This window comes from Ctenocephalides felis, unplaced genomic scaffold (genome assembly GCF_003426905.1).
Source record: "Ctenocephalides felis isolate EL2017-DRISC unplaced genomic scaffold, ASM342690v1 CF-g0.4_SCAFFOLD_03571, whole genome shotgun sequence".
Lineage (NCBI taxonomy): Eukaryota > Metazoa > Arthropoda > Insecta > Siphonaptera > Pulicidae > Ctenocephalides > Ctenocephalides felis.
Window position 1 is genome coordinate 9,824,784 of NW_020539725.1, and position 21,156 is coordinate 9,845,939.

General features: G+C 30.3%; 1 protein-coding gene across 1 annotated transcript in view; it reads right to left on the reverse strand.

Moving 5' to 3' along the window:
* Positions 1 to 21,156, reverse strand: part of LOC113384773 (neurogenic protein mastermind-like) — a gene marked incomplete at its 5' end in the record, with an annotated part of 55,898 nt that extends 34,742 nt beyond the window's left edge. Inside the window, 1 exon segment of the mRNA XM_026622532.1 lies at positions 20,862 to 21,156. Within this exon segment, the coding sequence (XP_026478317.1) occupies positions 20,862 to 21,156 (295 nt within the window).

Below are 21,156 nucleotides of genomic sequence, written 5' to 3' on the forward strand. Positions count from 1 at the left end.
CTTAGAAAAAATGGATGTATGTTTGTGCGTGCGTGTGTGCGGATACAAATTTTCGTCGACGATTTCGGGAACATGGATCAAACGATTTGATAATTCGAAAAACATTCGATTCGATTGATAAGGAGACGTGCTGATTAGTTTTTGAAAAATGCAGGTCTAGCCGGGGCAAAAAGAGCCAAAAATGGTAATTCAGTTTTCGAGAGAACGGAGAGTCTGATTTGAATAATTCAAAAAACGTGCCATTTGTATTGACAAATGAAGTACCGTTTAAATTTTTTGAAAAGGCCGGTCCAGCAGTTTCATAGAACGAATAAATTTTTTTTAAAAAAATACCCATTTGGCGGACAAAAGTGATCATTAGACATATGCACATCAAATTATCAGATATTTTATAGAGATTTTAATAATAAGTATGATTTTTGTTTACTTATCCGTTAGACTACGATGCGGCGCTTACGCGCTTCGATATTTCTTCTCTAGCCCAATTGCTTTAAAAAAAAGTTCAATGTTTTAGAAAAAATCAAGGTATAAAAAAACTATTTTGAAAAAGTCAACTTTTTTTTTCAAAAATTTCAAAATTCTCAAAAATCTATTTTTTTCAAAGTTTTCAAAAAAATTGAATTTTTCAATTAATTGGTTCGGAAAGTTCCAGCAATTTGCCTTAAGGCACGACACCATGCGCCACTAGTTTTTAAAAGCTTACTCTACAAGTCCATAAACACACATTAATATTTTTTTTATATAGGGTAGGTCGGGGCACAAAGGTCCAATTCGACTTTGAGCAATTATATTGTGAAAACCTATCCAATTATATCACAACAAATAATACATATCCAACAAACAGCTATCTGACTATGTTCAGTAAAACTCCCAGGTAATTCATCATTCAAAAATTTGTCATCTGATTCTGTTCACCCCATAAGCGGGGTAAAACGGAACAGCCAGAGGGCAAACAGGTTCAAAGTCTTATTTTAAATTTTAAAAAGATTTTACCAAATAATAGCTACAGACAGTGTTGAATCAATGCAAAATATAAGTTTTATGGGTACATTTTTTACAGAGATAAAACTGTATATAACATTGATCTGGTATTTCGCGAAAACATTTATCAGCAGAGCTGGAATAAGTATTCATTTAATTTATTTACCTTAATTTACTTTACTAATTACCATTTTTTGTTGTTTACACCTTTGCCAAGTGTAAGTTTTTATATAAGTACTATAAAAAACTGTTGAATCTAACTTAAAATTAACAATATCTCTTATAAACCCATTAAATAATAATAACGTCTCGTAAACTAAACGACAGAGCTCACAACCAAAAAATTAACAACAAAAGAAAATACTTTTGTTATAGGTTTTTATTTATAGAACATTGCCGTTTATTTCCCGATAGCAACGTCGTAAGAATCAAGATGATGGCTAGTTACACATCATTTTCCCTCTTTCAAATATTGTTAAAAATTCCTTAACACAAGTAAAAATCGAAGCGACTGCTGCTTGGCATCAAGCGGTCCGAGGTGGAAATCAAATAGACAATCTCTTTGGAAATCAAGCACACAACCTTTAATTGGAAACACACAACTTTTAATTGGTTTGCGAAATCAAACACACAACTTTAATTGGAAGCCCATAGCTCTAACCACTAGGCAACGGGTAAGCCCTTCCAAGTACATATTATAATACTAAGTTTAATGACAATAGATATGAAAAGTCTAATTTCTATATACGGGATGAATATAGAAAAAGGGTTTAATCTATGTTTGATTTCAAGAACTAAAATATTTTTTTTTATTTTGTCATTTCATAACGTTGACAACGTTGCAATGGTGCACAACCGCATAAATGTCTGGCCGATGTCGGTTTTCGTGTAAAATAACTTTACTGAGACATCTTGAATTGTTTACCAAAGTTTCTTACATCGAGGCTTCTTGGAATTCAAACTAACAATACTAACATATTGGTTATCATAACACGAGAATGCACGTATTCATCACTGTAACCGTGCATGGAGCAAACCCAAATATTAATCTATAATCAAATCAACTTAATTTTTTCGTAATTTTCATATATTAATTAACTAATCATGGAACTATTTCATATACTAATTAAGTTATTATCTAATTACAAGGACGCTCGCTAATAAGTTCTACCCTCAGTAAATTCTCATAATAGAGACAAAAATACACTTGCCTAAATTGTTAAGATTTTCCTTCGTTATGAAATTCAAATAATAGTAGCCTGTGAATACTAAATAAATTCTCAAATGATAGAATTTTATCCAGTAGACAAGTATTTTTATTTTATTAAGAGAACTCCTTAATTGAAGATTCTCTACAAACATTCATCTACTAATTTTCATGAATATATTAATTTCATATTAGTATAGTATAGACTCCATACTTTTTTATGAATCGTTAAAATTCTCTTATCACAAAAAATAAGTTAAATTAAAATTTAACTAGTTGAAAGTAACATTTAGCCTTAAGGCAAGTTGCATGAACTTCCCGAAATGTGCAAAAATTGACTTAATCAATCAAAATTGAAATTTAGATATTTAGTTAAAATTTTCAACGGTTTATTTCAAAAATAAAGTTATCGCTTTCAATTAAATCTAAACATTGCGATTTCGAATAGAATTTTCTCAAACACGTTTAAATTAACTGTAATTATATTAATTATCTTGCATTGACACGTGCTTGTATGTCCTATGTAATATTTAAGTATGATCTATAAGACTATGGTATCTACCGTAAAAAAAATTATAAAAATCATCGAAAAAAAATTTTTTTTAACACTTTATTACAAGAAAACGGCCCGGCCGATCTTCACAAAAGACTAATCAGCACGATCCCCAACCAATATCTTTCGAACGGTTTTTGAATTTTCAAATTCGATTCAGAATTGCGGATTAAAACGTGGACTAAAAAATTTTCACTTTTCTGCTATTTATAAGGAAACGGCTTGGCCGATCGTCGCACAAAACTGACAATAGTCCTCATCGAGGTGCATCGAATGGCTTTTCAATTTTTGAAAACGATCGACCCGTTTTTGAGAAAACGTCGATTTACGGCAAAAAATCTGTTTACACACACACACATACCTTTTCCAAATTTGGTCTCATTCGATTCAGAATGGCATGAAACGCCGAGAAAACATAAAATTAGCGAATCGAATTTTTTTATGAAAACAAACTTCTCCTTCGAGAAGTTAATTAAAATAAAAAATTAAATTCATATTAAAATTCTTAAATTTTATCCATTTCTATTAGTTTATAGCATAAACGCTATACTTTCTAATATTCATGTCATAGTAGTCTATATTGTTTTATAAATTGTTAAAATTCTCTTATTACAAAAAATATTTAAATTACAATGCCGAAATGCAAACAATGTGTCTTAAGGAATAAGACCCCCCATCCCACTTGGTGATACATGGTGATATTTAAAATTACCTCCCCTTCCCCACCAAACATCAGGTGTATTTTTAGTTACGTGATAAAACTGTAAAATTTTTGCCCCCAAAGCTGTTCCGAGAGAGTCGCGCAGCTTTTTTCAAAACAGTATTTTCGAAAATATACCAAAAATGTTGAATGATATAAAAAAATGATGAATAAATAATTTTTTATTACGAATATTTATACATGATATTGCGTAGTATTTTATATTTTGATAATTAATTTATAATATCAGTATTTATAAAATTGAATTAATAAAAAAAATAAGGAAAGCGCAACAAATTTTTATATTAGAACGGGGGGAAGGCGCGGAGATAATAATACCACTGTATTAAAATATATCGTTGTATTTACTCCGAGTGTTTTAAAAGTATAAATTCATAACCCCTCCAAAATCATTAAAAAGGTTTCATAAAGAGATACTCTGTGTGTATATAAAGGTCCCGTAAAAATTTAATCTCTTTTAGTAGGTTTAAAAAGCGTTACATGATAGTGCAGTTTTGCATATATTTTTGAGTTGCGCCTTAAAATATGTAGTATTCAAAGTATATTCATACACATGCTCAAAATTTGAATCAGAATTTACTATGTTTCAGAAATCATGCAGAAATCTTTATGAAAGGAGGCGTCCATTAATCACGTGAACTTTTGAACCCCCCCTCCCCCTTGGTGATACATGGTGATATTCAAAATTACCCCCTCCCCCACCAAACATCACGTGTATTTTTAGTTATGTGATAAATCTGTAAAATTTTTGAATTTTTTTTGAAAATGTTCGATTTTTTTTTAAAAAATCAGTTATAAAATAAATACACATGATATCTTACTATACTCCCTCCTTCCCCCGCGTAATATTTTGTGATTTTTTGTCAAACCCCCCCTCCCCCAAAAAACCTCACGTGATTAATAAACGCCCCCAAATCATGTTCTAGGTTGCCAACCTATGTGGCGCGTTTGTTGCAAGGAAAGCGTACAGATGATTTTTATGTATATTTTTGCTTAATATATTAATCCGTGGCTTGATAAATAAATTATATCAATAGAGTATTTATGAAATTAGATGGATAGAAAAATTAAAGGGATGGCAACAATTTTTATAAATAAAACAATGGGGGGCAAATACTAAAAGGTCGGAAATCACTGTCTTAGGGCTTTTACTCATTCAGTTCAAGTTAGATATACAGTTCTAGGATATATATAAGATTAATCGTGAGTTGATAACTGGACCATGATATTTTTATTACATCATTTGTATTGTTTGCCTAATATAAATAGAGTATTTGTGACATTAATAAATAATAAAAATAAAAAAAATCAACGACAAAATTGCAATTAAAAATTTTGAGCGCTACTCATACAAAATGGTACTAAATACCATAGATAAATAAGTATAAATACAACTCACTCATATGTTATTGTGTTATATAACAAAGATGCAGTTATGATAACATTGTCCTTTTGACATTTGTGCGTTTTCTAGGTTAGGTTTTCTATCTAAAACGCCTGCAGGCTCCCACATGGATTTTAACAGCATTTAGTACAATTTTGTATAAAAAGCGCTGCGTAAAAGAGCCCCTACGTAACATTTTACGGGAAAAACGGTCCCTTAATTTTTATGTAGATAATTTGTCATTCGACTACGCGCGCTGAAGAACCTTTTATGAAATAGTGGTGATTGACTTTGTGACTTTTCTTTAAAAATATAGAACCAGCAGAAAATCTGTTATGCAGTGTTTCTATGAATCGAGTCGGAGTTTAATTCATCCCTCGGTTCTTCTCCGAACTAATTAAAATAATTTACAATAAAAAAGGCTTAAGACAATTTGATTTACTTTTTTATCATTATCTAATTAGTAAAAAATGAAATACAGGGAAAAAAGTTTTTTTTTAATGGATAGAATGACATAGTCTATTTAATTAGAAGATGCTAGAGGTGCAATCTTCAGTAGCTATATGTAATTATCTAAATTGCAATATGTATAACACACAGTGACTAATTATTAACTTCCCGCATGGTAATTTATAGCAAAGGGCCAAAAATCAAAAATGAAAATATTTGCATATCTTCATGCTTCAGGGGGTTCTGAACATTTTGGCATGCCTTAGAAAAAAATGATGTGTGCGGATACAATTTTTCGTCGACGTTTTCAAGAGTTCTGCTCAACTGATTTGAATGGTTAAGCCAGCGGTTTCCAACCTGTGGAGCGCGCTCCCTCAAAAGGGCGCCAGGCTGTTCTGAGGGGGGCGCGTACATCTGTTTCCAGAATACTATTATCGAAAATAACCCAAAATTTTTGAATTGATGTTAAAAAATAAAGAAAAAATAATTATTGTTTATGCATAATGTTACATAATATTGCATATTAATTTGTAGTCTGATAATATCAGTTGAAAATAAATCGTTGTATAATTAAGGGGGGCGAAACCATTTTTTTATTAGACGGGGGGGCGGTGCAAAAAAGGTTGGAAACCACTGGGTTAAGCATTCAATTCCTTAAACCAGGGCAGCCGATTTGAATGATTCCAAAAACATTCAATTCATAATGATAAGAAGACATTTTTGTCTATAAAATAATAATAGAATTTACAGCATTTATAATAATCTATTTGAAAGCATTTAATATTTCTCGAATATTTCTTTACAGTACGGCAGTTCCAGCAATTTGCCTTAAGGTACGATGCCACTAGTTTTAATATATCTGGTGTAAAAATGATGGGAAATTTTCTGATAGGACTAATAATAAAAATTATTTGATAAACATATACTTCACAAAATCATACCATGTCCTGAACTAATATGTTTCATCGGTAGCATGGATTTTCAAGAAACATTTCTTAAACGTTCAATTCGTCTCGTAATAAACTTTATTGTTTTAATTATCATTATTCCTATACGTTACGTTTCAAGTTCCGCTGATTGATATGTGGAGCAATAATGAATTTAATCCAAGTTGATAAACCCATTTCATCCTGCAACGTGCATATTGCACTTGGTAAGTGAATCAACCGAAATATATCTCGTTGTGAGTTCGAAATACCTGCCTGATGTTGAGTTTTACAATGTAAATTCTTAGAAACGGAATCATATTGCATTCGATAGCTGGCGCGCGCCTGTGCCGTGACGTCACTCGGTAACGCTCAGATATAATTCATGGTCCCCAAGCGGTTGAGCTGGGTTCACATGCAAACAGTGCGCGCAAACACAGCTGCTTTCAAAGGTATCGAAAATGAAATGATATCATTGTTTTAGAGTTGCAGTTGAAGTCACCGATAATGAAAACAATCTTCTCAATCTTTACTCGTTATAAGTAGATTCAAACTTATCTTATATATAAAATGGAGCTCTCTTTCAAATGTCCGAATAAAACTCGAAAACGGATGAATCGATTTGGCCAGTCTTAGTCTTGAAAAATTCGTGCCAATCCAGAGAAAGTCCAAAAGGTGAGAAATTATTTCAAATCCGCGTATAAACTTTACATTTTTAATATGAAAATTTTTGTAGAAGCGTAATGTAATAAAACAATGGACAATTTCGTGAAATGTCAAACGCTTTTGACAGATGATGTTCAATTACGTTTAATAGGATGTTTTACACGAATATTATTTAATTATGATAATTTGTAGTAAGTAGTTTTGTTTGTAGTTTTATTTATATACAAAAAACGTTAGTAAACGGGCTGCAAGTGTTATTAGAGACTCAAAATATCAACTTTTTTGATATGTTAATATGAAAATGCACTTTTTGGCATATTTTTCTCAAACACGGTGCTCTGAAAATCTCATTTGTATAATTGCATACTCACTGGTATTTATAAAACCTTTTCTAGGTTATATTATTTTTTATTTATCTTATTCAAATTCAGAACCTAAATTTGGTATCGATCAAATGGACATTTTGTCGAATAACATTTATCCAGTTATAATTTCCCAGAATTTATCGAATTTGAAAATTTGTATAAGCTCAGTAGTATTATTTACAATTATACACAAAATCCAGAATCCAAAAAGAATCTGAAAAACTTGAAACGTAATTAATAAGCCGAAAGACCAAAAAAGACTCGGTTTGGATTATACGATGTTTTCTATAAAAAGTGTATAAAACTTGCAGTTTGATTACATTGACAAAATATAGACAAACTAATGGGGTTTATACCATTCAAACAACACATCCTTATACACTTAAAGTATTAATATTTTTGATTCTATAGAAATGGTTTAGAATATACCTTATTTAGCAAAACAACGTTTGCCGGTTTGCTAGTTATTCAATATATTTTTAGCATATGAACTTATTTACTTTTAAAAAAAGTCATATTGTCAGTAATAGTCTATCAAATTTTGAATAATTATTAATTTCCCGCAGGGTAAGTTATTGTAATGGACCGAAAATCGGAATTGAATTTTTTTACATTTCTCGACGTTTTGAAGGTTTCTGAACAATTTGGCATACCTCAGAAAAAATGGATGTGTGTGCGTGTGTGTGTGTGTGTATGTATGTATGGATACAAATTTCCAGTCACGTTTTCGGGCGCACGGATCAACCGATTTGAATGGTTCAAAAAACATTCGGTTCATATTAATAGGGAAAAGAGCTGATTAGTTTTTGGCAAAGGCAGGTCCAGCCGTTACGGAGGTACGGAGCAAAGAGTGCAGAAAATAGAAATCGAGTTTTTGAGAGAACTGAGTATCCGATTTGAATAATCTAAAAAACATTCAATTAGTAATGATTGGGAGAAGTGTTTATTAGTTTTTGGCAAAGGCAGGCCCAGCCATTTCAAAGATACGCAGCTAAATGTGCAAAAAATGGCAGTTTTTGAGAGAACTAAGCGTCCGATTTAAATGATTCAAAGAACTTTCTGCTTTTCTTAACAAAATAATTGATTTTGGAAAAAAAAATCAACTTATTTTTTCATTTTTTAATTTTTTTTTTTGTATATCGAAAATAATTCAGATTTTATTTTTAATTCTGACTATAGTTCTAATATACTTTAAACAAATAATTTCAACTTTACAATTTAGTTTATATAATTCTTATAGATATTAGACAATGTTACAATATTAATAATAAACTATTTGAAAATATTCAGTATTACTCGAACATTTCGTTACGGTACGGGAAGTTTCTGCAATTTGCCTTAAGGCACAATGCCCACTAGTTTAATCTAATATAGCCCATGAATTAAAATTATATTGAAATGATTTTTTTTCTTTTTTTTAACTTCCCGCAAGGATAAGTTATATTAATTGCAAAAAAATTGACTAGTGTGGTTTGGCATCGTGCCTTAAGGCAAATTTCTCGAACTTTTAGTACCAAAAATTATTTTTTTTTAAAAAAATTAAATATGTTTTAAACTTTAAAAAAATTAGATATTTAAGAAATTTTGAATTTTTGAAACAAAATTGACTTTTTGGAAAAAATATTTTTATCAGTTCGCAATATTTTGGAAATTTTGTTTTTTTTTTTCAAAGCAATCGCACTGTTTTTGCAGTATCGAAGCGCGCAAGCGCCGCGTCGCCGTCTAATGAACAAACGAAACCCATAGAAATGTAAACAAAATTGATACACATTATTAAAATCTCCATAAAATATCTGATAATTTGATGTGCATATGTCTATTGATCATTTTTGACCTCAAAATAGCATTTTTTTACTTTTTTTTACTCGATCTCCGAATCCGCTAGACCTGCTTTTCCAGAAATTTTAATCAATTCTTCATATTGTCAATACAAGTAAAATGTTTTTTGAATTATTTAAATCGTACGCTCCGTCCTCTTAAAAACTGAGTTATCGTTTTTAGCACTTTTTGCCCCGTATCTTCGGAACGGCTAGACCTGCCTCCACCAAAAACTAATCAGCACGTCTCCTTATTTATAGGAATCGAAAGTTTTTTGAATAATTGAAATCGGTTGAAACGTGTTCCCGAAATCGTCGACGAAAATTTGTATCCGCACACACACACACATACATCCATTTTTTTAAGGTATTCCAAAATGTTCAAAATCCTTTGAAACTTAATTTTCATTTTCGATTTTTTTGTGATTACTATAACTTATACTACGGGAAGTTAAAAATTACTCATTAACTTAAAAAAAAGATGGTGCACATATTGCCAGCAATAGTCTATCAAATTTTGAATAATCATCTAATTTAATATAGCCAACGAATTATATTGAGAATAGTTTTTTTCCTTTCTAACTTGCCGCAAAAAAATCAAAAATGAAAATTTTTACATATCTAAGTTTCAAATGTTTCTGAACACTGGCATTCTTTAGAAAAAAAATGTGTGTATGCGTCTGTGCGTGTGTGTGATAACAAATTTTCGTCGCCAATTTCGAGAACACGGATCAACCGATTTGAATAACTCAAAAAACATTCGATTTTTATTAATTGATTAGTTTCTGGCAAAGACAAAATGTGTCAAAAATGGTAATTCAGTTTTTAAGAAAACGGAGCGCCTAATTTCAATAATTCAAAAAACATTTTACTTATATTGACGAAATAAACAACTGAGTAAGGTAAGAATAAATTTTTGAGAAGGCAGGGTCAAAAAAGTAAAAAAAAACGCCTGTAAAAAATATTCGCATCAAATTATTAGATGTTTTATAAAAATTGTAATTATAAGTATTCATTTTGTTTGCATTTCTATGAGTTTCGTACCAAGATTTATAATGTTTACCCGTTAGACAGCGACGAGGCGCTTACGCGCTCCGATTCGTCTCTAAAACAGTTATGTTTCGCGACTGCTTCGAAAAAAAAAATTCAAATAATTTCAAAATATAGAAAAAAAACAACTTTTCAAAAAAGTCAAATTTTCTCAAAAATTTTAAATTTCTGTACGAAAGCCTTAAGGCACGATGCCATGCACCACTAATTTGAGTTATGATCTGTCTATATTACAAGTACATTTTAATGCAAATACGGGCAAAAAAAATTATATTATATTATATAAATAACATGAAGAAAGCCGTGATCAGAATCCTATCAGATGTTGAACAGTCTTGCGGCAGTAATCACTTCAAATGTGTATAGAGCCTTGAAAAGTTTTTTAGGATGGTTTTGTGATATTTTTTTGAGACTTATTTACTGTTATTTGAAAATATTTCTATTAAAATCAATGAACTTATGCCAGGACTAGTGATTTCGATCAATGTTCTTGTAATTATAAGGTGCTTGATGGATTTTTTATCATTTCACTTTCTGACAAAATGACAAACTTATACACAATGGGCATAAAGACATAGTACACTCCCTCAAGCACTAAAGAGTAGTTCATCCAACGTTAAGAAAAAAGAAAATTGAAATTTCCGTTATAAGCCCTGCAAAGATTGGTCACGATGTATGATTTGCTCCGGATATCTCAAAGATTTCTTAAACATTTCTATCTCAGTATGTCCTTACCTTGTAAGTCATTTTGCCCATACTATTTGTAAATTTGATTTTGTAAATAGTTGCATTTTTAGTTATTATAGTCTCTAATTAATTAATGCTGAAGTCATTGAATCTACGATGAAACTGTTTTGATGTTACAGGAGCCCAGTATATATAATTAACACAAAAATAAAAGTATGTAGTTGACCACTGGGTTGTCTTCTTGAGAACAATATATCTGGGTTAAGATGTACGTCAGAATAACAAATTACAGAACACGTAATTCTGATTGCTGTTCAAATAAAAAAAATATGTTACAATATACGCCCGAAAATGAAATGATTAGTTTCGAAACAGACAGGTCAACCAAAATTTATTACCACATTACTAAAAATCAAGATACCTATCCTATAAAATATTTAATCAGTAATTTTAAGATTTGCATCATATCAGTAATACTAAAATATTGTATAGTAAAATTATAAAACATTAATTGTCTAGAAGTACATATATTTCATATGTAAATCATATCAATTTTTAAAAACGCGACAACAGATTCGTTTACGAAACAAAATTCTGGAATACAATCAATTACCAACATTAACCTTGTTAATTGTGGATGAAATTACAGAACCTAACTAAAATTAAAAATTTAAAATGTAAAAGTATATTTTTAAACATACCTAAAAAACTACCATTACTTTAATTAGTATTTATATAATGATTCTAAATTTATTAATTATTATCAAAATGATTAAATGAAGCATCATCTCTATAAGAATCCAAATCCAGAAAAGCAAATGAATAAAAGTAAGGCAAATTGCATGAACTTCCCGATATGTGTGAATAAATCGATATAATCAGTAAGAATTTATTTTCAGCAACTTTCAAAATTTTGAATACAGCTTTTTTAAATTTTTATGCGGGTAATTGTTCCAAAGTTTGATGAATTTTGACCACATATTTGTAACCTATAATAATTTAAGATGTTCGATAAAAATGGACTGTATCATCTCACAAAGATTGATAAAAACCATCATGAACCACTTTGCAATAATTAATTACAAATGAACGACCAGGGCGATCTTTTCCAAAAATGGTGCCCAACAGAAATCTTTCAAACAATTGATTGAAATTTAAAAAAAAACACGTGCTTTGCATGTAATGTAAAAAGAGCAAATTGCTAATACATAATTGCATTAAATTTATTCTATTCAAAGCATCGGAATTACCCCAACGTAAACGGTTTTATGCAAGATAATGTGTTTATTAACTTCAGTGATTTGTTTTTTTTTATAGATATATTTAGATCATATGCAGTATCAATATTTAATTATTTGCATCCAGGTATTGTGACAATAATTATATATGATTTATTATAAATGCGCTTAATTTTTCAAGAGCAAAGACTATGATATGAATTACTTCCAATAATACTGATGCTACAGTCAAATTTTAACCAACTACTAGAGAGTACTAGTAGTGAAAGTCATTATTAATACATAATGATCATTAAAAAGAACACAAAATTTTAAATTAGTCAAAACTATCATTTTTGAAATAATGAAACCAGTGACGTGGCCCCAGATCCATAAAGATCTGTCTCCTCAAATATTTTAATTTTATATTGATTTGCATCAATTTTTAATATCGATTTCTTAAAAATAGATTATGTATGCGTTTAATCCCCATCTATTATTTTTCTTCCTTGTGATTCAATTCACATAGATCAATTTTGTTATAAACAAGTACTTCTGCCTAAGAGAAAAGACTTTTAACCAATAGTCGGATAATATAATGTGTAATTGAGTTACGCTGAAAAAACCTTGAAGTTCATAAAAATTGAATGAAGTATGATATGAAGATTTTTACTGATGGAGATTTTTCACGGGCCTCATCAACAGAATTTGCCACGGGTCCCAGATGGCACAGTTACACGACTGAATGAAACATAACTTTTCGACCAAAATTTTAAGCTTAACAGAACAGCAAAAGACTAGTTACTGAAGAAGTTCTAAGTTAATTTCTAAAAAAACTATTCGAATGCGAAACGCAGAGTGGATCTGGAATCTTGAGATTGCATATATATATTAGCATGTTCATAAATGTTGGATCAAATTCAGAAGAAAATACATCATTTAGAAAATCTAGAATCTCTACTATTTGCTGTTTTTCATAGATTACAAACAAAATCCTTGCTAATGTGTCGAATGTATTTCCCCCCAGATATAGCACACTATTTGTATGTTGCATTACAACGCAACATTGATTTCTAAAACATTAACCATAATTACTTTACAAGTTTAATGATACATAGGACTAATTATGATCGTAAAGCCCATAATAATGTGATGTCTATGGAGTTATAAATTAAACCGTTTGCTATAATGAAGACTTTACTTGATCTCGTGCATTTCATTTATATAGTTCAACATATCATTAACTAATCTAAACATAATAACCAAAGTGAAAAACAAAAATGGAACCTTTCTGAATTTTTGAAATTGCGTCCATTTTTTGAAATTAAATTGAAGACGACAATGGTAAAAGGATGACAGATTATAAGAAACTCATCAGCTTCTGGAAGAAAGTCATTGAAAAATTGCATGATAGAGATAATGGTTTGTGCAACATTGCATGAAGAAAGAGGAAGTATTGGACGAAGATGGACCGGCGAGCCTCTTGAAGAAAAAAGAAGTTGAAGATCCGGCTGAACCAAGGTGATACCAATAACGTGTGAATCGGAAGATGAGTGTCAATAGGATGGCGCATATCTCCAATCCCGATCAATCTGTATGAATAGACAGAGCCTATATTTTTTTTTTTATTAAAAAGCCACCAGTAATTACGCAGATGATCCCATTTTTTTAATTTTTTTACCATATAATGCCATATAATTTACAACTATCCTTAGTGAGCATGTAGTAAATCAAAAGTTAATACATATAGTTAAATGTCTTATGATAAGTAAATGATAATAGTAGAAGTAGCCAGTCCTACTTCAAAAACTAACAATAAGTACAATTCAATAATGGTTTCCTACAAAAGAAAAGAAAAAAAAAGTAAAATGGATAAAAATAGAGATGATTTTAAATTTCATCTGTGTTGCAGAGTCTACTTGCGATGTTAATAGCCAAAAGGTTTTTCGCCAGTTGATTGGAATGGGCCGTCAACCTTTCTTTATGTCTGGTTGCAAATCTTAGTATTTCTTCTTGTATGGTGAAACATATTAATATCTTGATGTACAAGCCAGTGAGGAACATATTTAGGCGCTAATAGTAATTTATTATACATAATTTTATTTTAAAATTTTGGAATTAGGTACGCAGATAATTCCAAAGTACTACAAATATCAAAACCGAAAATTATATAAAATGGAAACCATCCAGCGATCCAAACAGATCCTTCAATGCTGAAAACCTCACAGGCAAGGCAAGCAAATTGAGCCTTAGATTGAAGAAGCAACTAATAAAATGCCTCATCCGAAGCATGGGTCTCTAAATGGATCAAGAACATAGTCTTTAAGAAAAGTTGACAAAAACTATCCGGAAGGCGTTAAAATAAAATAAAATCACTGACAAATTAACGATGAAGGATCTGATAAAACAAGGGACTGAAAGGATTCGAACGAAAAAAATGTAGACGACCGCCGAGTTGCACAAACAGAAAATATTCGGGGAGAAGCAGAAGCACAGTACATGAAGACATGGAAGCAAGGTAGGGTCAAAAATTATACTACTTATAAGGAAAAGAGGTGAGAAAAAATGAAGCGTACTTATTTAAAAAATATTTAGTCTTCTTATTCCAAAAAGCAAGAATGAAACACATACTTCAAAATTAATATAATCTTATCTAAAAATGAATCGCATAATATGTTGGTAAGCGCATAACTAAACAACGCCTGGACCAATTTGGCCGTTATCGTTGAAGTCCAAGGTTTTTACGGCGAGAAAAAATCGAATAATTGCCAGGAAAATCCTAAAAACAGCCCTCTTCTTTTTCACATACAAACGTTAGTATTTTCATATTTTTGCCATCGGATACGGAATATTTACTCGGAGCTTTTTGGGTCCGATATTTTACTGTGCTCCAATTCGTATGAAATTTTTATATTAGGTTTATCTTACTCTCAAGTTCAAAAGTGAAAATAATTTAGACTTCTTTGCCATTTCCCGGGGGGATAACATCCCTCTCAGTGGTGTAATTTTTTTTTCAAAATAACGTCGGATATCGATAAAAGAACTAATTATAAGAAAAAATGTTTAATAATGTTTTTCAAAAAAGCAAAAACTCATCATTTTATTTAGAGCAGTTGTACATTTAAGATCCATATGGGTGGATGTATATACATTTCGGTATAGACTGTAGTGTAAAAAAACAATAATTTTTAACTAATTGGTAAATATCAGTATAGGTTATTAAAAAAAATTGGAACTTTTGAATTGTAAACATAAGTACGAGACAACGTCTGTCGGGTCATCTAGTTATTTTATAAAATAAATTAATTCAATATCCAAATTTCAAAATTATATGAATTGAAAACGTTAAGTTTATTTTTTTTGTACTTATGTCCAAAATAACCGTTGACTACGTACCGTGCTATGCCTTGATATCATGCAGTAATAGTATTAATATTCACTTAAAATTTCGGATGAAAAATATAATTCCAATTGGAATAGTTAATAGAGCACTGCAGAGTAAAATGGTAAAGGGCATTTCTTATATTCCTGATTCGAGCTGGTGTTTAGCCGAAATCACACACTCATTGTCAGTATAGTACAATGCTTTCAAAAATGTCTGCGATCTTCAAAAATTAAAAAGTTTCACAAATTTCAATCATTCGCAATGGCGAACGTCTTGATGTAATTTAACAAAATCTTAAGTTACCGTTTTGAATAACAAATGTGAGATAAGGTAATATAAATCAGACATATATAGCAACAAAAAAAAAAATCTTTAATATTATTTTCAATAGTATTATCAAACAATTTTTAGTTAATATTAAAATATTTTATATGCCAACAAGTTCTAACTTCAAAACCTTTGATAATAATTAACAACCATAACCCTTTAAAAAAACAGCAGGTAGTTTTGCAATCATTAATTTTTCATTTAAAATGAATCTAAAATATATAACATAGATAACAGTTTTTTCGATGCAATGCAGAAGAACCAGATGTAATGGTTTATGGCATAATTTCTGAAAGCAATTTATTAGAACTTTAATTTCAATAAAATTTAGATTTTTTAAAAAATATAGCTCCATATTCTCGCCATAATTACTAATATAATGACATCAAACTGGTAATACTATGTGATAATTAAATATCTTAATTAATAATTAGTTTTTAATTAGATCCTACTAAACAAAAAATCGTGATTTTAAACTAATTGTTTAAGCAAACATCATGTACTCATTGAGAAATCTGAATGCTACCGTTAAAAATATTTTTTGGCAAATTTGTATGAATTAGAGCAGTTCAATATTTTAATTTAAGAATCAATAAGTTAAAGCATAATAAATATAAGAGACTGTGATATATGAAAATAAATAGATTTTATTTGTTTTATTGGTCAATTTCAAAATGTGTCTTATATTTGACATTCTCTAACGATCGCTTCTGTTATAGAGTACCAATTAAAGTTAAAGAGTTTATAAAAAAAAATAGTAACATTGTTTAAATTAATATATTTTACGATAAAAAATTCTTATTAATCTAATAATTAGTTCATTAAATTTCTTTCTAATTATAGGAACTAAACTAAATAAATAAATAGAATTATTCTAATTTTTCAACAAAATTTAGAAAAGTTGTCATGGTATATACAAACTGCGAAATGCAGAATGATTTCTTTTAATACAATTAAGATATCTGAAGTGTATAAAAGGCAGTACACATGTATATTAATAAATTTGATTGTAACACTGACTAGTGGTGCATGGCATTGTGCCTTAAGGTAAATTGCTGGAACTTCCCGTACCACAATCAATAAACTTTTATCCCAGAGGAATAAAAGTAATCAATAATCAACAAAAATTGATTAACTATAATTGTTTTAAATATTTTCAAACAAATTATTATAATACTGTAAGTGTCATCATTCGTATTTTATAGACAAAATATAAGAGCTTATAAATTAGGCGACGAACGGTATTGTAAATATAAACATTATAATTCTTGGTACTGAACCCAGAGAAATAGAAACTAAATTTGACTTATTATCAAAATATCTATAAACTATGTGAAAATTTGATGCAATTATGTCCAGTGATCATTTTTGACCAAAAAAGGTAAATTTTTGAATCTTTTTTTCTGCATGTCCGTGCCTTTTTAAAAATGGAATTCAATACTTCGCTCCGCCAATAAAAGTTAAACGCTTTTTGAATATGTATTAAATATAAATTATTTTTATCAGATGCTCCATTCTCCCGTAGAAGTAATTGCCATTTTGCCCCCTATCTTCAAAACGGATGGACCTGCCTTTTCCAAACAATAATTAGCACATATATTCCCATCAATATTTATCGGATGTTTTTTAATCATTTGAATCGGTTGATCTATGCTCTCGAAATTGTTGACGAAAAAATGTATCCGGACATACATAAATACACCTAAGTCTGTTTTTACACGGTCTTTTTGTACACGGTTTTGATATAACACGGTTTGAAAATTGAATATTTTTAAATTTTTTGCACGAATTTATTCCATTTAGCACGATTTGAAATTTTATGTACCTAAATTTTTTTTGTCAAATTAAATTTTTGCGAAGTATGTTCATATCACAAAAAAGTATTTATGAAAGAAAAAAGTCTGAAACCATCGATAGTATCGATAGTTTGCAAACACTAGCTTAAAGATTTAAGTGAATTCCCCTTTAGCGCGTACAAACAATTTTTACTGGTCAAAGCAAATGTGAATAGCACTAATTTAATTCTTGTTCTTAAAAATTCTTGTTTTTCACCAATTTTAATAGGTTTTAGAGATTAGGAACAAATCACCTATTTTTGTATAAGATCAATGTCTTTTTTTACACGTTTTTTTTTTTACACGGATTCTTCTGGAACCAATCTCCGCGTAAAAACAGACTTAGGTGTACATACTACACACACAAACACACATGCATCAATTTTTTCTGAGGTGTGCCAAAATGTTCAGAAACCTTTGAAACGAAAATATATACCATCTAGCTGTAAGTGGAATTCTGTCTTAAGGCAATTAGGGCATCGTGCCTTAAGGCAAATTGCTGGAACTTCCCGTACCAAAAATTATTATTTTTTTAAAAACGATTAACATTTTTGAAAAAAAATTACTTCGAAAAAATAAAATTTTTGAGAAACTATAAATTTGACAAAAAAAATACTATTTTTTTTTTTTTTAATTTTTTTTTTTTTGAAAAAAATGTTTTCTTTATTTTGACATATTTAAGAAGATCTGAACTTTTTTTCAAAGCAATCGTACTGTTTTAACACTAGATATACCACGCCAGTCAAAATGACTGGTTGGGCACTTTCAATTCAAAATTCCCATTATATGCAAAATTTGTTTTATGAAATGAAGTTATGACTTTTTAAGTTATAAGTATAGAAATCATTTTGTGTATTCAAAGTTACTTTATATATATTAGTAACAAAAATAAATTGTGTTACTACTACTTGTACCAGCACCAGTCAAAATGACTGGTGCAAGTTTCTATAGAAAATGTTTGATAAAAGAACCGAAATAACAATAGACATAGATCGTATGCGTTTATCGCCTACTCTCTAATCGACGACAATATATATTATTTATTCTTTATTCTTTTTTACATTGTAAAAATGCAGATTACTGAAGTATTACTAGATTTTTACCAACAGTACAATTGTTTCGAGCTTCGTTCAACAAACTCAATAAAATTTTATTCAAAGTGATTTTCAAGTGTAATTATTTATTCGTTTTGTACACTGATACAAGTAAGTAACATTTGCGTGGACACAGAAATTTTCCAAAATGTATTCTTGAGTAAAAAAAAACTATAAACGAGAAAACTACAATGGTTTCGACTTATTTTTATAGCGACTGTGAGTCTTCGAAAAAAGAATGGAAACAATGTTTTTTTAGCTTGTTTGGAAAATACAATCAGCGGATCTCTGAAATGTTCGGACCTAGGATTTGAAATAATTGATTGTAACGGTGAATTTTTAGATAAACAAATTAGTCCACAAGGCAGTGCTATTATCGACTGTAGAAATGGGAAAATTTCGTGATAAAGACAATACAGATGGATCAAGTACGTTAGTAAATCGATAGATATCACAAACAAACGTATGAGACGATGCGAGCCACTTTCTTCCAATTCTGAAGACGAATTTGGAAGTAATGCACCAAATCGGAAAACTAAAATTGGTTTGGACGAAACTTTTTGTACAAGACTTGTAGTAAAGTGAAATAGGTTTTGCAGGTATATTAGAAGTTCAAAGAGCTTTCAGACACATACTCGGGCCAAATTTATAGAAAAAAAGCACGGGTTTGGAACAAATTATAGAAATAGCAAAAATTGCTTCAAACCGGGAGCTCATATCACTTTGGTTGAATAACATGTTCCAACAAAGGCCAGAAGCATATTTAGCCAGTAAATGCCAAAAAACTATAAATTTACATAAAATCCTGTCCGACATCTGATGTAGAAACAAAATATATGGTAAATGGTTGCCCGTATTTAGCAAAAGACGAAGAATCAACCCCTGTAAGCGCATTTGTAGTAATGAAAATTCTTGAAACATATATCATGAAGGGTATAAATGCAATAACCGATATTATTTTTATAATTATTCATACGACATTCAAATTAAAATCTAAAAACACGTCGGTAGCTGTAATTTTACGCGCAAACAGGTGGGTGCTGCCGGACACTTTTATTGAGTATTGTGCTAAAGTACTGTAAAAACTATTAAAAATTAATATATTTTGTTATTTGATAATATCTATAAGTTTATTTAACAGCTGTAATTAGTTTTGTTCAACTTAAAAACACAATGAATTTGTTTTCTTAGAGACCAGTCATTTTGACTGGTGTTGGTAGAAATAGGTATATACAAACGGCTGGTATATCTAGTGTTAACTGCATAGAGACAAAATATAAAGCGCATAAGCGCCGCGTCGCTGTCTAACGGATGAACATTGGTACGGAACCCATAGGAATGTAAATAAAATTTATACTTATTGTTAAAATCTCTATAAAATATCTGATAATTTGATGTGCATATGTCTAATGATCATTTTTGACCGCCAAATGGCATTTTTTTTTTTACTTTTTTCGTTAGATCTCCGAAACCGCTTGACCAATTCTTCATCTTGTCAACACAAGTAAAATGTTTTTTGAATTATTAAAATCGGACGCTCCGTTCTCTAAAACTGAGGTACCGTTTTTGTCACTTTTTGCCCCATATCTTCGGAACGGCTAGACCTAACTCCGCCAAAAACTAATCAGCACGTCTCCTTAGTAATACAAATCGAATATTTTTTAAATTATTCAAATTGCTTCATTCGTGTTCCCGATAACGTCGACGAAAATTTGTATCCGCACATACATACACACACGCACATAAACACACGCACATAAACACACGCACATAAAACACACACACACACTCATACATCCATTTTTTCTAAGGTATGCCAAAATATTCAGAAACCTTTGAAACGTCGAGAAATGCAAAAATTTTCATTTTCGATTTTTTTGCGATTACAATAACTTACCCCACGGGAATTTAAAAAATTCACTTTCGCTTAGTATAACTTAACCTACGGAAAGTTAAAAAGTTTGGACGAAAAAAATGAAACCAAGCTAAATCTGATATATCTTCAAAAGACATATTTTATAATTATACTTGATTTAACAATAAACTAGAAGTATTAAGATTAATAATACAAGTTTTGAAGAAATCTTATTGATTGCAAGTTACCAATTTTAAGTAACTTACAAACTGTGAACTTGATTATAATTAACCCATATCTTATATTTACAAAAAAATACTAATGAAATTGAAGTCACTTACCACGTGCACGTTGGCCGCCATTGCCGGCAAATCGTGCTGCTTCCGTTCTCCGCCCTTCTTCTGCGCCCTCTTAGCTTTGCTCTCGAGGAATCGCTTTTGAAGGGCGCTCGTCTCTAGGTTTTGTTGCTCGCAGACTCCACTAAAAGTCTGATCGAATCTGGGAATGCAATCGTTGTGTCTCCTCCTGTAGTTTTCTAAACGTCTTCGCAATCTATCAACAACCGCTTGTCTTTTCGGCGGTACTGGTTCCGGGGGCGGCAAGAGACTCCCGGGTGCTCCCGTAGGGACCATGGCA